Here is a 19,043-nt window from a genome sequence, read left to right as displayed (position 1 = left end):
CTCTACCCTAGAAAATCTAGAAGAACAAATAAGATTTGCAATATAAACTAGAGGCGAGATTCACTTCACCTAGCCATTAAATAGCCATCTTGTTTATGTTAGGAATTTCGGCTCCCTCTAGAGACACTGGTGAGAGCCAGTACCTTCAGGGTACCACCTACCTTATGAGGGGCCTTTTCAAGGTCTCTTCTGTTGACTACAGAGCGCCTTGTAAATTAGCACCTGCATTCTGTAGTAAACAGGTACTTTAAATAAGTCTGAATAATGAAGTAATACAGAATTCACAGTACAGCCTTGTAGGACAGACAGTTATTAGAGCTATGAAATTTCTGGGGATCATCTTTGTTTACCATAAAGACTACAATTTATACACTTACAAAAGTGATGCCTGATCACAATTTTTAAGGTTACTATAAAGGGTGGAATCACAAATACTGTAGAAAATTAATGAAGAATTGTGCCATGTGTGCACACACATAGAAGCAGCAATTTGCTGAAATATACTCCTAGATAGGAAGGTACAGACTTGGTCCTTCAACAGTCCATCTAAAACATTATTTTGCAACATCTGAATACCAAAACCAAAAATAAAACGGCCACAGCAGTTCAGCAATGATATAACAGGACTCTTATTCATGTGCCTAACAGACAAAACTGAGTGTAAGTCACACTGAGTTCTGATTCTCAGAGAATAGGTGCTAAACATGCGCTCTAGACTCAACAGTCTTACAGTTTTGTCACAACGCACCAAAAGATGAGATTTCAAGTGATGGGAAATTAATTCATTCCACCTGGAATATTTTCTAAAGTTTAATTACCACTACATTTGTAAGGAAGTTGGCTGATAGTACCTCAGTATCTATACAGTCAAGATGCATTTCTTAGTCAATGCCAGCAGTGCTATTCAGGTAGCCCAAATTCTAAGTCACCAAACTTTGGCCAGCCTATCTCTTTACCTTGGATTAGGTAAACCCATTGAAAAGGGAAACTAGATAGATGCCATAGCATTGTTATAAGATGAACAGCAAGCTACCTGTGAATGCAGGATTGGCTTCAGATTTCCAAGAGTTTTGCCTTTTTTCAGGCTCACAGGCATGGAAACTGTACTTCCAGTGCACAAAGGTACTTTCTTAAAACAGGAAGACCTTTAAAGTACATGCCTGCACTTCCTCAACAGTCTGGCTTTGGTTTGTGTAGTGCAGAATGAGAGCTCTAACAATTACCCATCTCTGTCTGTACACTTGGGTTCTCACCTCAACCAAATACATTGCTCAGGAAAACTATGTTTTCTTTCAGTTTGATATTAAACATATACTAACTACACAAGACAGACAGAAATAAGTACAGCAGTGGACAATTCTCCAGTATACATTAGTATATAGTGAAGTGTAGTATGCAGATAATAATAATATATTAGATTTGTGCACACTAATACTGATGTTGTCCTATCAATGGATAATTATGAATGGCAATAGCGGAACAGATATTCTCCACTTTTATTCAATGCTTTTCTTGTTTTTCTTTTAGCCTGTCAACAAGTATTTGCATCTGTTTTCACATGCAATAGTTATGACCAGACTTCGGGCAAGCACCTGAACACTGTGATACACCTCCAAATGAAGCTTCCAGAGTCTTTGATATTATTCCATCACTGGCAAATGCAGAATTGTGCAAAATACTTGAGCAAGATATCATATGCAAATTGTGTCTTCTAAGGAAATTATCAAACACTTATATGAAGAGATGTATTTTATGCTTCGTTCACATTGCTTGTATGGACAATATGTGAGCACTTCTAAAAACAAATTTGTAAGATTATTGCCTTGTCATTTTATTGTCATGTGTTACTGTGTACATGGGCCAACCCTGAAAATATTACCAGTCCAAAATAATTAAAACAATCTGATTTACTGTCAGTATGTACTATTTTTTATACATCTATGTATTTATATTTAATTGAATTAACCAAATACTCCAGATATTGAGATTATTTAACTACAAATACTAATTTACTGCCCAAGGGACTTAGTGAATTATCACCTCCTTTTGCTTGATTATTGTGTCACTTTTCTGTATGCCATTAAACAGTGGCTAAACCTTCAAGATGGATACAATACCTGTATTTCAACATGCCTTTTCATAGTATTTTCATATTCTTTGTGATAAAAGAAGTAAGGGCAAAGCATTATTATTGCAATATATTTTTTGAGAAATAAAAAAGAAATAGGTGTAAAATTTTTCATACATTGAAATTTTATGGAAACTTACCCAATTGACTGAATGCCATTTCTATAAGATTTGATAAAGTAATTTTTCCTTCCTTGCCTAGTGACATCAACCCAACCACCTTCATTGTCTAGGATGCCATAATGGATGGCAGCTTTACAAATACTGGATTGCTGAAAAACAGAGTGGAAAAAACAATTCCATAGCAGACAAAATACTATTTTCCATTGTAATTTAACATGAAAATTCATTTTTTTATTACAGTCAAAAGCTTCTGTCATTAAACCTAGTAGATAGCCCCTTAAGTTTGATGTGGTCAGGATAGGTACTATCTCAAATGAAGAAAACATCATTTTGCCTTATTCAGAGACAAAACAGACTCATTCACTGTAACTGTTATTTCCTATACTTTCTTTCAGTTCTACATAGTGATACAACATAATATAGGTATAGAACCGTACATTTTCAGCTAGGCATTAAGTTCATACAGGTAGAGCTGTCTTATTAAAGGAGTTTATAGGATTATACCCACAGATTGCTGTATTTTTCCTTAAGTTTAAACTCTGTACATCTGGACACACAAATTCTATTTCTGTGCAACTATTAGAGGTATGAAGTACATCCAGACAGTATACGCAGAACAAGAGAGGCAAACTTAGATAGTGTGATGCAACCGTAAACATTTGGTGTAGGATTTTATTTTTGGTGAACGCTGGTTTCTTCAAAATTCATTGTTAATACTATTTTAGCTAGTATTCCAATGAAAAAGACATCTCATTAAACATTCTATTGGTAAAAAAATCCAGTTAAAAATGCTTACCATTTCATAATGTACACTTCCAACAACTTTGGCTTTGCTATCCAAACAGCCAGCAGGACATTCATACCTGGAAAAATAAAATACAACCTGGTCTTACAAAAATACAGCTCTGGATTACAAAAATGGAAAATATTTCAGCTCACATACAAATATAGCCTTTTAAAATAATCTCAAGATGACAAGTGTAAAATTTACCATACCTATTGCAAGTCGTTCCTTTGCACTGATCTCTTAGCCTTACTTCACATGAAACAATTTGAGCTAAAATAAACAAAAAGCATTTTCACTGTAATGAATTTGATACTACATAATTCAAATTTGTTGACTACTTGCAAATCAGGTAAATTCCTTACACATTTGCTGTGTGCTTATTACTTCATTTTTCTCACTGTCATCATTGCCTGTGGAGCCTGAAGGTGAATGAGTCCTCGGTCGGCTTTGTGCTGTTGCATCCTGGGCTTTGGATCGCTGCCGTTCAATCTCATTGGTTTCCTCTTCTGGTTCATGGGGAGAATAAAGCCTTTCTGAACCCTCTGTTTCAGAAAATGGGCAAAAGAATAATTTCTCAGGCAAAAAACCCTAGTTTTTGTGGAATGTAAATCCCTTGCCATTTTTTGGTATCACGGCTTTGTTCTCATAAAATGGTCATTGAATATGCGTAAGAAAGCAAGGAACTGCTTCATGAGAAGAAGCACTCAAGCTTCATAACACCTCTCATGTATCTTTCTAATGCTGACCAAAGGTAGAATTTTTCTAGCGCAGACAGCACCACCAAGGTATGAAAATGCTCTAAACACTCCTGTTGTAGCATCTTCTTTATGCCATCAGAAAAATCCATAGATCAAAGGCGATATTTCTATTAGTAGTAGAAAGAGCTTTATCAAGTTCCTAGTTAACTTGTAATTAAAGGAGCCAGTTTCCTAAAAATGTACATCTGAAAAAGAGACCCTTTAATTCATACATAATGTAACTGATTTGGAAATATTCATCATTAAATCTACAGTTCTCTGAGAACCTTAACGAAGCTACAAGGGCACAGAGGTGGGGCTATTATGGTCCGTAGGAATAGATGAAGAAATATTAAAATAATAATCCTGTTTTTCAAAAATATTAACAGAAATGGATAAGGTACTTGTGTGAAAAATTAAACAATAAGAAATAGCAGCTTCATAATATGGTACATTTCAATGCTATGAAGTAAGAAAGAATAAAACCATGAAAATTTTAGGGAATTAGTAATTATCCTAGTTGATATTTTGTTTAATTAATAATGTCTTCTTGTCTTGTTCTTGACTTTTGATTATAGTAATGCATGTGGCTATGTCACTGAGCTAGCATGTTTCCCTATAAACAAATCACTGCATAGACTTCAACTATAATTTACAGAAAGATAATATAAGGATATAAATAGCATACTGCCAAAGTCTATGTCTTTGTGTACTAAAAGCTCTCAATTACCACTGAAGTCAGTAGGAGTTCAGTTCACTCCACTCCTTTTGGGGAGGCTCAGCCTCACATATGATAGTACATAAATTCATGCCATAGTAAAGCAGGCCCCTACCAGTTCTTTGGGCACATAGATAATACATTCTATTCCACTATCTTCAAGCATAATGAAGGAAGAATGCAAAAGGTTACATTTCTCTGACCACCTATAGCTGTACTGTTGAAATAGTACATACCCCTGTAACAAAGGTTTTCTCTGCAACCTCCTCCAAAACTAGGGGGACACGCAGAACAGGGGCGACCAGGTTTATAAGGAGCATGACCCCACCAGTTACCCCTAAAAAAAAAAATTAATTAGCAAACAATGAATCATGAATATTAAACAGTATTTAATATGTGAAAAATATGAATATGTGAACACTTAGGCCATGATGTTGTTTTGATAGACCAAATGCACAACCTTGTTGAAAAGTCCTTGAAGAAGAAATTGAAGTACTGCTGCTGTGAGATCTTTTTAGATCAGTATTACACCATAAGACTAAATTCCTCAACTACATGACAACAGGGCTTCACTCTCCTAAATGGAATATCCTATAGAATTTGATCTTTAACTATAGGCTTCAAGTTACACATTCCTTAAAGTTACAATGGGGAGGTTCATTTATTATCCAGACAAACATCACACTACAATGAAGATCGCTGATGTTGAATGCTAATACACAGTCAGGCCAGAAAAATGAAGCTCTAGAAAATCACAAGAGTATTTGTGCAGCCAAAGCTGCCTTGAACAATACTTTACTTTGTAACAGAACAAAAAATAGAAAACTCAGACTGATTTCCTTTTGGATTATTTCCTGGATTATAAAGTACTTTGCCCCCTCAAGATATTTTTGTGTGTCAGCCTACTTACTTAGGAGAATAATTGCATACAAGATAGACTGCTTTTGGCCAAATCTGTCCCCAGATGTTCATGTTATGACACAAATTAATTGCACAACCTATTCTGCTACTTGTAGCCCAAACAACCTATGGAAAAGGAAAGAGAAAGACATGTGAAAACCAACGCTGATTAATACAAAACCAAAACTGTCTAAAAACTTCAATTTATAAAACTCAAATCGCAAAAGAGATGCTATATTCCCCTCTGTTATAAACATAACTGGGGTAGAAGTAACATTATTACAACTGACAATAGGCCATTAAGTTACATCCTTATTAGAAAGAACAACTTTATGTTGATACAAAAGATATGACTCTCATTTATCATAACTGATCTAAGTATGTATTTGAACATGCAGCAAACAGCAAATATTTACAAAATATCAGCTGAAGAGCAAATTTTTGGAATTAAAATGGATGCAAAATCTTGATTTACAAGAAGTTAGGTTCCTCTGTCCTGGAGTTCTCAGTGCAGTCTAAGAACCCAGAGAGTTTTAGGTTGGTTAGACTGACAGAATACATAGGTGTTAGCAGTGAAAGAAAGCAACATAAACATTCACAAGGAAACTTCATACACCAAGAAGAATCCAGTCTATGACAGGTAACAGGGTTTTAAATTAATATGCTTTCATATCATTGCAGTCTAAGATGGCTGTGTTCCTTTGGTCATCTGTTGAAATAATTCTCATTGCAAAAATCTCAAAATAATCTGAAAGACAAAGGCTGGGATGTTCAAAGTAAACAAATTTGACAGATGCTAAATCTACATTAATTCAAGAGAAGTGAACTGCTTAGTTCATTCAGGACTTTAAAGAGATAGGTACTATGAAGTATCACTAACACAAAGTAGTATACATACTGCATGTGAATACATATATATTGCATATGGTGAAAAGGTGCAATTATATAGGTATTTTTACCAAAATGGTAAATAAGAACATGGAGTTAACTGTGTCTTAAAATTAGGTACAATGGTAAATATACTAGTAAACAAAAACAGAAAATAAAAAAGTAATAATTTTGAAGTTTTCAGTAACATACAAAAAATGCATGGATTTTAGTATAATCTGAGAATTATGTGCTTCCCAGTCACTGAAAACATGATTGGTTCTCCTCTGAAAAAATCTGGACTACAAACATTAGAGTTCAGGAGTATCAAATAAAGATGTTCCTACACAATTTCAAAATCTTCCTGAAGTTAAAGTAATATGTTATAACTGTTGTTTGTTCTCATGAATTCACCTAAGAAAACTTTGTTTTTATGCACTGCAATTTCTTCAGCATACTCCAAAATGGAAGGCCACCAGCTTGCCAGCCAGCACTGAGAGCAGATTGCGCAAAGGGCACGGAGCAATATCATTTAGTACTGGGTTTTGTGGGCTTTTTCCTTAAACCCTGTTAAGGAAGTGATATTTATGAGGAAGAAATCTAAAGATTTCTATGACAACCCTACTCATCGTCACCCATGTCCAATGCTTGTAATTATGAATTGTAATAAACCACAAGTCTCTTTTATGTTTTTGCACTAAGGAACATACTGTAAGATTAATGCTGTGATATTAATAAGTTCTATGTGTCATTCAGTGACCTAACTGGAGATCTTGACTACTCTTTTCCATAGCTGAGAAAAACCAAACCCACCTACATACCTGTGTGTAATGTGTACAAACAGGACCAGAACATTTGTAAGGACAATATGGGTTGCATTCATGAGGATGTGGATAGGTGAAATCTCTCACTTCATCATACCATGCTTGGACATGAAACGTTGGAGGCCTATACCTAGGAAAAGCAGTAACAGTCTGTTAGATCACTAAAAAGCTATACCTTCTTTCATTTTTCCTTTAAGTAACAAGCAAATTTTGTGAAATTTCAAAAAGCATATATATTATAAAACAGTATCTTAAGCTACCTTCCCCAGTGCGCCCCCAAATTTTGTCCAATTGATGGAAGGAGGCTTGCAGGCCCATGCTCCCACAGACAGGTTTCAGCCCAGGATTCTGCAGATCTCTCCAGCTCTGTATCCCATGTCTGAAGTTTAAAAGAAAAGAAAGAGCACATCTTCTTAGAAATATTTGACGGGTATTTCATGTATTAAAAAAAAAACAAAAAACCCCACCAACAACACATAAGACTGTCCATTTTTTAAGTTTCTGTAACTGGGGAAGAAGACAAAAGAAAAAAAAAGGACTTTACAATGGTATGCCCCATTTGTTTTACATAAGAAATAGAAATGTTTTCCCCAAGAAAGAAAGTTTTAATCCCCTCACAGTATTCCCCCTGGAAAACACATGCAGACATGCTGAAGTGAATAAAAGACAAATCTGAAACTGAAAGGCTTAGTTCAACTTTCCAAGCTAAATCAAGAGCATTTTCCGTCTTGTGAGATTTCTTTTTAGTAACAGGACCTTTTCTTAGCCAAAAGGGTATTATCCAACACACTTTCAATATAAGGCTTTATTTCCTCTACACCAATAGTTTATTTGAAATGAAAGTGGTTTTCTCCCTCTTTTCTATAATCAGCTTTTGTTGAAATAACATACAGTGCAAACAAAACACGAGAGGACTACAGTAAGGTTGTCTGTCATTGGTTTTATGGCTATGATGGTAAAAAGGGAGGCATTGACCACATCAGTAAGAGCAAGAGATTTCCGTCTATAAAGGCACACTTAGAACAAGCTGAATACACAAACTATGAATTATTATTTATTGCAATATCCCTTAAGGGATATGGAAGAATAGGCAGGACAAAGGCAAATGCAGGTTTCTCTCATCTTTCAAAAGCATACTTTTGCAGCACTCCTCCTGTAAAATTATTATATGATGTTGTATAAGCATTTTTTTTATTATTTTAAGCTAGGGTTTATTCAAAGTGGTCCTTTCTTAGGCCAAGCATCCATGCTGCTGATTGACTTTTTAAATCTCCTAACTGATAGTTACAGAAATATTTTCCAGATATATGACTGGCTAATACCAATACTCCGGTTAGGAAACTGAAATATTTCCAGGAGATAAACCCATTTCTTGATAGAAGCACAATTATTTCATCATATGTTCAGACTAAAAGCTTCTTAGAGTGAGACTGTGTTATCTAAATAAATCAGTATTTCCAAACCCAAATTCCCATGCAGACACTGGAGATTATGTCTACAAATTTCTGACACAGACTGAATGAAAAAATCACTAGTACAACCAAAGAATATAGAAGTATACCAAAAATTTTTCATGTGCTATAATTTATTTTCTTCTAAGCTTTTGACATGCCATTTTCACCTTTTTAATCAGATTACTCATTAACAGCCCCATATGCCCTTGGTTATGCAAAATCATGATCATATAAAGACTTCAGTATCACTCAGTTTAATTCTAGAATATCTATTTCCAGTTTTGCTCTTCCATTTTGTCCATTATTATCAGTATTATCAGGTAGTAAGATATTTAAAGTGTAAATTTTGACTTCAAAACTGCAATGTTTATTATGACAATTATTCTAACAATATAATAATGACAAAATAAAACTTTTAATCAACCTACGTATGGATCCAAAACCCATTGACGTTAGGAAACAGTAGGAATTTTCTTTTCACCCTACTGGGCCAATAATTCAATGTCATAAGCAAGAGGATTCCTTAATTTCCATAAGACAATATTCTAATCTTAAATCAGGAAGTTTTATATGGCACTTTTTGCCTCCTCCACAGTCATTCCTGACAACAGACCCAGAAATAGGATGTTACATAAGCCATGGTGGCAACTCTGCTCTCCCTGAGAATATGCATATGTGCATGAGATTGTCTCAGACAGGAAACATGCAGAATTAATTAAGGATAAGATGTCATAGCTTAAAACTCATTATGAGGTAATAACCCTATTTTTTACTATGTTATAGAGATTAAATATGTCCCATTGGTGGAATTAATCCCTAGAGCCTATTTTTATATGAATTCCTGGTGCCTCTAATCAAAAACATCCTAGGAAAATGAACATATTGCTTAATATGGAAATAACTGTAGAACTAAGAAAACTCTGGAATCAGATTGAAATTTTGAAGTTGTCAAATAATATTTTTCAAGTTAGAATATTTATTAGTGAAGGACAAAGAGAATAAGAAACCTAAACTTGAAGCCAAAAATAAGTCTCCATGAACAGAAGTTTTACAATAACACCAGTGACCTCTAATTCATTTTAAAAATGGGCAACTTCTCAGAGTCATTTCACTTTGATGCTCAGTTTTTCTTTCTCTCAAGGTTTTCATTTACTATTGCTTACAGAGAAGTAAGCCTCATCATAATGCACTTTCCTTGGAGCAATTTCATTTATGATTCTGCTCTGGAGTCATCTAAGAGAGTGATATCATCAGCTTTCCTTCATCACTGCCCTTCCATGTCAGTCATAATGACAAGTCTAATGTCAGAAACTCCAGAGTCTTTGGTTCAGGTCAAATATCAAAGAGGGAAAGGTGGAAATGAAGTAATGGGAAAGTCAGAACTGAGCTCATCACAATTTAGGGCAGGTAGGAGAGACTCAGGAAAATAAGATCCTTCCTATACAAAGAATTTTATGTTAATAGTACCTCCTTTCCTTAAACAGCCTGAACTTTGTATCATAAAGTCAATAATTAGAGGATTAAAGACAAGTTTTGTTTCAACTGAAAGGTTTCATATTTCATATATATAATGAAAAATTTAAATTAAAAAAGATATTCTAACTAGCCCTAACTACAGGCTAGGCAATTTTCATTTATTACTATATCAAAGAAATTTTTCAAAAGAACAAATCTTTTAACTGTACTACTAAGAAACTCATTATTTAGCCTAATGAGATGCACTGCTTTAATTAGCATGGTAAATTTTTACATATAAATATTGAGTTTTTCATTATTTATTCAGTTATAAACAGTTTTTTTCTAAACAGTTCTGACAATTTTATAACACTGCAGAAAGAACATGATCCTTAAAACTTCATAATTCATATTTTAATGCCTTTATAAAATGTCTGAGATACTATTTCATGGGAACTGTCTCAGAAATCAAAAATTAATTACAAATATAAATATGTATATATTTTATCAAAAATATGCTATGAAATTTCATAGCACAAATTTCATACACTCAATTTTTATTTAGGTTGAATCACTAAAATTTTGATGAAAAGCAATTAATAAAACATTTTATGAAAAAAAATTCATCAGAAATCCAACAGTAAAGATTTGCTGCTGCATAAGGATTGAATTCAGCAGAAAATGATGCTACATCTTGTTTTTCTCTCCTATACATGTACCACTCAAAAAAGGTACTTCAGAACAGTCAGCTGTTCAGGAAATTCTGTGTGTGCCATAGAAGAAAGGGCTCATTCATTTGTTTCTCAAACCTTTAACATCCAAATCCCTTATTTCTAAAGCCAGATATAAAAACTACCAGTCATGGATATATTGCATATATAGCTAGCAGAGTTTATAGTCAGAAAAGGCTGCCTATTATCCCACCAGCCAATATTTGGTTAGACTCATTGTTTCTTTAGATAAGAAGGAGGTCATGAAGAAATATCCACCTACAACAGTATGACAAAACAGTGGTTCTTCTTCATCCAGACTATGTTTGAGTTTAAACATGCTCAAATATGCAATAATGACTGCTGTTGTTACTGGATCCAGTAAAAGCCATTTCAAGTATCTTAGTGTCAAACCACAGTACACAGTATGTAGGTACACCAAGAAGATTAACAGGATATATTTTAATTTCTTCTTCATTTTAATTATTTAAGTATTCAGCTTTGGGTGGTATGGAATAAGCCTCAAAACTATTACACATTCAGATGTAAAAAAAATTTGCCAGTGTAAGTTCCATACTGGACACAAACTCTTAAATTGCAGTATTCATTGTTCAACTTTCTCATCTTCTCATCAAAGCTACAGCTTCCTGAAGTGTCTATAACAGAAGCTAGAAGAGAAATAAAACCTCTTTTAAGTTACATCAGAATATAGGAAGTATTCTGGAAGAAAAGAAAAAAGGTCCCAGTTTCAAAGAACTTCCTAGAGATCCAAGTTACTTCCTTGATTGCTAAAGACTTTCCAAAAAAAAGTGTGTGTGTGTGTGGGGGGGGGGGGGGATAAAATGCCAATAACCTTCTACAGACAGTAAAAAAAAGGTAGAAGGAATTAGAAGCCACAGTCTCCAGCTCAGGTCTCCAACTTCTATCAAGAGAGAAGCAATCCAACACAAGCCTAAATCACACTGTAGACAAGCAAATATTTTTCTGAATCTCCAGGATCATTCTCACATTTTTTTTAATAAAAAAGAAGAAATTGAGGTCCTGACTTCTGATGCAGTTCTCAGGAAAGCTTTATCTTAAATTTATATCTGACTACTCCAGTGACACAAAAATTTTACACAAGTTTTAATGACATTATGCATAGGTACTGTATTTCTCAAAACAAATGAAAAACTTATAAAACAAATCTGACAGACTGCAACCCCCTCTCACTACTATCATAGAAGAAATTAGCTTAAAGACATTTTTTAAAAGGCCACTTCTGTAGCCACATGTATTTGAAACTTAAACAGTTCAAAAGGCTTTCCACTATTTTGCCAATGCACCTAATCATTCCTTTAGAGACTAGATCAAAAACAGGAATGAGCTGCTTTGAGTGATTCTATCTTGAGTTTTGTCCTTTTTTTCCAGCCTTTAAAACAGGATATCCAAATTTCCTTCCCCAGTTAATTACTATGATTAAAGTCATATGAAGAGAAACTGAGAATGTTAATTCTAAGAAATTAAAACACCAATAGTTTTAAAGTGTTTGTATTCCAATCTAGCTAGATTAGCTTTAAATGGAATGCATTTTGTAATATTTCTTCTGTGCTAGCACACATACTGGGCTGAAACAAACACAAACAAACTATATCAATATAGAAAACCTACCTCCTCACTGCAATAGCAATTCTTGTGTTCTTAATAGCATTTCCATGTTTTATTTACATGATGTCAAGCTTTTAGCTTCAAACAATGAAAGCATCTCCTTATGCAAAGAAAGATATACACATATGTTTTCATGTTTCATTTCATTAAATTTAAAAGGCTTTTGTTCTCCCAGTGCTTCCTTCATCCTTAAAGCATGGTGAAGAAAAAAAGGTAAAGGAGGGAAAGCAAATATATATGGAAAGGTTTCCAAAAACACAAAAGAAGTCTATTCAGAGCAAGTTACACAATGAAAAACTTCAAACAAACAGTATATACCTAATAAGCGTATCTTTTCATAACAAGAAGCTTGGCATTTAAAAAAATGCCGGAAGAAGAATGGAGGAATACAAAGAGTCATAGCAACATAGGTATTTCCATCCTACTAGAAGTGGGCATTTCTCATGTTTCAACCATAATATCATTAGTAATATTAAATCTGACACTGAAATATATAATGCACCAACATAGTTCTGATGTTTTAAAGTTCATTCAAAAAATTCTTCCATAACATTCTTCATTATCAGCTGGTATTTTACAGATTTATACTAAGGCCTCTTCTAAAACAACTTAATGCTTTGAAATAATTGGTACAGAAAAAGATTAAAAGAAACCTCCACATAGCTATAGACAGGGATTCTTATACTTGAAGAGGGGCGAATAAGACTTTCAAACACAATTATATTAAAAAAAACAGAAAATTGGGGGATTTTTCCCCCCCAAAAGATGACTGTGGTCTGTTTGAATATATGTGTACACTGTACCTGATTTCTCAACCACTAGCTCCCTCACTCATGCCCTAACCTAATGAGTTTTTAATGAATTTGGACTATAAAATTTCTTTGGTAAAGACGATATACTGATGGGAGCACAAGAAGATGGAAGTGCAACTAGGCAGCTGATTCGCAGGTCTGACAAGCATATTGACAGCAAAATTCTTTGATGCTACATGCAAGGTAATTCAACCTGTTGTATCATGAAAAAATATTTCTCACATTGTGGGAAATCTATATGAGGTCTATCTTTTGGACAACAGATCATCACCAGGGTTGGCTTTCTATATTGAGATAGACAGACAAACAGATAGATACTGCACATATCAGCTGCTCAGCAACACAAACCTACTTGAAGCTATTCCTTTCATTTCACAGAACTCTGTTATGGTAGCAACAAATACAGAGTTGCTAACATGTCTTAAATTGAAAAATGTCCTTCTACTTACTAAATGCTTTTTGCATTTTTTACTTTCATGAGAAGCTGATTTAGTAATGCTAGTTAAGAGACCAAAGAGATGCTACGTAGCAATGGGAAGATATAACAGAGATGGGGAGAAACTAAACAGTTTTTACCCCTCTCGTGCATCAGTACTCATGATGTCGTACAGTGTGGTTGTAGCTACCAAACTTTGTATCTCTCTCTACCTCCTTCCCATGCAGATCATGCATTTGCACCCAACCTGAGATATGCATGTTTTACTCATCTGTTTCAGACACAAGAAAAAAAGACAGTTGCACCTCAACATATATTCAAGTCTAAGACAATGGTTTATACTGTATCATTTCATGCTCCACAATCTCTTCAATGCCATAGTTCCTGCCACAATACAGCTATCTAGGTCATAATGCCCATCTGGGTCACATTTTCCCAGGCCTACACAGAGGAAAATTTTCAAGATGGCCTTTGTGTTTTATTATTATTATTATTCTTTCTAACCTTCTGCATAAACAAATAATTGTGCACCGAAACTCCAGGAAACAATGAGTTTCAGTTTTCACACATAACTACTTGTATCTAACAACAAATTAACTTCTTTAAAACTGCAGTCCTGCAGACTGTGATTTTATCAGCTCTTATAAGTCATGTACAGGTTTTACAAGTTCATGGACCTGGCCTCAAATGGAATACATTTCCTTTAACAAAAGACATAGAATATCTAGGATATTAATCTTCTGCATCCCAGGCTGTATGTGATATTTTGTCTCTCTGAAAATTTTCTTCCATTTGAGGATGGAATATATCATTAACGAAATGCTATTCTAGTTCAGTTATATTCAGATATAATGATATCACCACAATGTTACATATACTCTGTGAGCATATAGGGATTAGACATTCCTCCCGATTCACAGAGCTAATTTAGACATCTGATACCTTAGATGGTGCTAGCAGCCAAAGGGCTTTGGGTACTGCTACTCTGACAGCTGGAGCACAGCGTGTTCCTGCGCTCAGCACACACATTCCTGAATACTGCAGGTGCATGTAACATAGGACATCTAGCTTCTCATGAAGGCAAAGGAAGATGTTCTTCCCTTCCCCCATATGGGCATGAAATTGTTGCCTACTGGCCTAGCTCCAAGGGGTTGACAGATTTAAGAATCCAGACTCTCCTCTACAGAAATAGATCATGTGACAGAAAAGGTCTAGATTAACTTTGTACGTACTATTGCTCTGAATTCCCATGGCTTCACCATACACAGAAACCTCTAGCTGAAGGTAAATGATGCTGTAGATTTGATTTCAACAGCTATTCAGAACAGTCTTCTACTGACAAGATAGCATGATCTATAGCTCAGATGCTTCTGCTGTCCAAACCAGTACACCACACAGAATGGCTATCCAAACTTACAATTGAGCTAACATGTATGACAGGGACATTGCCTAAACCTCCAGTCCTAGCAAGCATCTGCTTTTCAATGAGAGGAGAAAATATTCAACTCTACATACTTCAGCCTTACAGGTTCATTTGGACTGCATATTTTATCCAGTGTTTCCCTCTTTCAGCTTTGGAAAACATCTTGCATATCATCTTGAATCCCATGATTATTTATGCCATTCTGCTGCATTTCTTAGCATTCACACACATCTACTGTCCAAAACATTTCCTTCCATGAAGCCAGCAGTAAGGAAATTATGCTGATCTTTTAGACCAGGGTTGCAATACCATCCCATACACCAAGACTGAACTTAGACTGGATTACGGTTTGTCTATGACAACCATTTTTATTTAGATCAGGCACATGCTTTGCAGCAAAACTCCTGATCGTTCCTACTTACTGTGCTTTGGTTAACATCACAGAGCATTCTTAGAATACAAACTGGATTCCCTTCAGATGAAACTATGCCAGGAGCTGTGCTCCAGCAGTGCACCTAATACTAATAGATGTGTAGTCCATGGGACCAGATTAAAACTAGTTCAAAATAAAACCATCAAAATGCAGGGAGCATGAATGTCAGGTCCTTAGCATTAATTCTTTTGCTCTACAGATCTCCTTCTATTCACCACAACACTGGTCAACACAGGCACTGTCTTTGTTAATATTCTGTTAAAACCTAGATAGCATACCATCAAAACGCATTCACACAGAAATGGCACTATCAGGGCTTTGCAAAACTTTCACATAGGCTAGGCTAGCTGAGGCTAAAACCAAGGCGGCAGATTAAACTGAAGGATAATAGCAGTTACTGACTCCAGCTGCCTACTTTTCTTCTTTCCCAGAGGTTACAAGTTTTGCACCAGGGATGTTGCATGAAATATAGATCTTCTCCTGAATGTCCATAGTTTACAGCATATCACATTAAATAAGCCACAACTAACACCAGTTTAACTTTACAGACTGATCTACAAATTGTGGTATTTAACGTCTGTCAACATAGTGTTCAAGTAGGGTGTAGGCTAAAACCAATGTACTGCTGATGAAGGAGCTGATGTTTCAGTGAGGATACTGCAGCTCAAATTACAGCTCATGAACAGCTAAATTATGGGGGATTAACCTCCCCTGAATTTAGATATCCTCAAAGTAGATATCTACATCTGAGCTAATTATCTAAATTGCCTTTGTAGTTAACATAGGCAAATAAGCATCTACAGAGGGAGATTCATCTGACTTATTTCATCTATCCACCTTTAACTGAGATAAACTGTCTCTTGGATAAACTTTCTCTCCAGTGGCTATAAAGGAGATTGGCTCAAACACAGACATCTACGCTGTAGGACTCCAAAAGCCTGACGATATGAATCCCACCATCTATGTTGCGTGAGTGTTAAATTAAAGAGTTAATTCTCAGCTAAGGCAGGCCAGCATAACTGAGTCTCCCAATTACATCAGCTGGTGTTTTAACAGAACTAGCAAGCCCAGCAGCTCAAAAAGCATTTTCCAGTGAAACGCAAGAAATATAGTGATAACATTTGAACTGGTGAGATTTTCATACACATAAAAAAGTGGAAAAAATCATATGGAATGGGACTATATGGAAAGAAAAAAAAAGAGCTAAAATTTAAGCTCAGTAAAGATGGAAAAGTAAGTACAGCGGGCAACACTGAAAATAAACATTTACCAAGGCATAGTATAAATACCTCATTGCTGTATACATTCTAAATATAGGGAGAGAGTGGTAAAGTAAATACCTTAGTACAGTATGGGTATTTATTTGCTTTTTAATAGAATACACTGTATTCTTTAAGACCAGTGACGCTGAGAAGGAAAAAAGGAAAGATGAAACATTGGATGCCATGATCAAATAAGCCATAAATACAGTTAAGAAAGAGAAATCAGCTACATGGTGCCAGCAGAGAATCACAAAGAGGTATAGCTGGAAAAGACCTCAAGAGACTGATCTTAACTATAGTCTAGCTTCCTGCACTGAGCCAGAATAAAATCTATATTATCCACATTTTTAATTAATAAATTAGAATAGTTTCACAATCTCTTAGAGTTTCATCACTGTAAGAGTAAAGAGGATTTCCTTGGTATGTAACCTAGATCTCCTTCCCTGCAATGCTAGCTGATGTTTTCTTTCCAAGAAGAAAAAACAAATCACTCTCTGTAACAATTTTTTTATTTCCCAGATTAACCAAATTCAGCTGCCTCTCTCCTTCAGTCTTATTCATAAATCACATACCCTGATCTTATAATCAATTCTACTAATCTCCTTCATTCTCACTATTGCAGCTAGACCATTCCTAAAACATGACCATAACTGCGCATCACATTTCAGCCAAGGTCTCACCAGTTTCACACAGAGAAGTCATGCATACCTGATGGTTTACCTGTTTTGAAAGACCATTGCTTCGTATTATTTTGTAATTCAGCATAACCCCTGCATCTTTTTTTCTGTAGGGCTACATACACACTTTATTTCTTGCGTTCTACTTGTTTGATTTCCTCCTTCTTCTGTACCTTGCAATTAAACTTGCATTTCATCATGTTGATTCAAGGCCATTACTTCAATTTTTCAAGTTCTTCTAATTTCGACTCTGTTCTCTAAAACAATCACAACCTAAACCCAGCTAAATGTATTCTGCAGTTTTGAAGTGTATGCTGGACTTATCCAAGACATAAACAAAATACTGAACCAAAAAGGGAAGGACTCCAACAGCGCACCACCACTTTCAATGCTCTGCCATTTTGGCACTGAGTACACCCTTACACACTGTGCTAGTTAACTTCTGGGTCAAAAAAAGATTTGTTTGACATGATATGTTCTTGACAGACGTTGGCAGTTTTCAGCTTGGCTTTCTAAGAAAATTAGGTTTTTGTAAGGCATTTTCATCCACACCTAGGCTTCAGAGGGAAGTCCATGGGAATTATCAATTATTAGCACATCTGCAAAGAAAGTCACCTACAGACAACTGAGATGCTTAGCCTCAGTCATCTACGTTTGGAAATACTGGACTCAATGCTCCCCTAAGGTCACCTAGATAGTATAAAGCAGAGTGAGCACAAAAATTCAAGAGTCCTGAAACGCTGAAGCACTGGACAAAAATTTCACTAAAAATATGAAAAAAAAAACATGCTAATAAGTACTAATATATCCTTTAAACACAAAGAAAGAGGATATGTAAAATTATTAAACTTTTCACTACCATGAAAGTTAGGTATCCATTTGCTGATGGAGGAATACAGTTTGTCTAGAAATAAATGGCAAGGACCTCATACGCTACCATGTGGTAGGCCGGAGTTTATAGAGCTTTAACCTGGGCAGAAATCCCTGAATAGACCTTGAGGTTTCAGCGACTCTTTTGGAAAAGATTAAAAAGCAGGAAAAACTGTGGCTTTTGCCTGGAAACAGGAAAGCAGTATGAGGCCAAAAATATTGTTCCCAAACACTGAATAAATTGAACCAATTTTTGAAGCATCTCTCTATTACATTTTCATGTGTTTGAGGTTTTTGTGTTCAAAAAGTGAAAAACAGGAATAGGAACAAGCAGACATGACTAATCACATTTAATTTTGTGTGTACTCTAAGCACATTAAAAAAACCTTGCTGGAATATTCAGGTTTCCAAGGTGTTCTGAAACAGTACATTTACTTTGCCACTTTTTAAAAACAGTGCATAAAGACTTTCTATTAAAACATGACTTAAAATCATCTATTCATTTGTATATTCTGACAGGAATGCAGAAGAAGCAACAGTGGTGTAAAAACTGATCTTGATTTCTGCATTTTGTCCATTGTCAAAGTATGAATTACGTATATTCATTACAAAGAGTATTCATAAATATTTATAGCTAACTATAAATTGACCATAGCACAGGTCCTTACCTCAAACCCTAATGGTGATTACTACTATAAACTAGCTGAAACTACTTGCTTTCATACAGTAGCTTTAGAGATGCTACAGAATTTCCTGGACTTTGAACAGGAATTAGCTGTAA

The 19,043-nt window shown here is 35.1% G+C and overlaps 1 protein-coding gene across 1 annotated transcript in view; it reads right to left on the bottom strand.

The window, feature by feature from the left end:
- CRISPLD1 (cysteine rich secretory protein LCCL domain containing 1) overlaps positions 1–19,043 on the bottom strand; it is a 41,952-nt gene that overhangs the window by 12,920 nt on the left and 9,989 nt on the right. The window contains 8 exon segments of the mRNA XM_067290566.1: positions 2,269–2,399; positions 3,047–3,113; positions 3,247–3,307; positions 3,400–3,579; positions 4,729–4,829; positions 5,403–5,518; positions 7,081–7,213; positions 7,344–7,462. Coding sequence (XP_067146667.1) covers positions 2,269–2,399; positions 3,047–3,113; positions 3,247–3,307; positions 3,400–3,579; positions 4,729–4,829; positions 5,403–5,518; positions 7,081–7,213; positions 7,344–7,462 — 908 coding nt within the window.

The sequence above is a fragment of the Apteryx mantelli genome, chromosome 2, assembly GCF_036417845.1.
Source record: "Apteryx mantelli isolate bAptMan1 chromosome 2, bAptMan1.hap1, whole genome shotgun sequence".
Lineage (NCBI taxonomy): Eukaryota > Metazoa > Chordata > Aves > Apterygiformes > Apterygidae > Apteryx > Apteryx mantelli.
The sequence above is the reverse complement of the archived record's forward strand: the minus strand, read 5'-3'. Positions and strand labels throughout refer to the sequence as shown.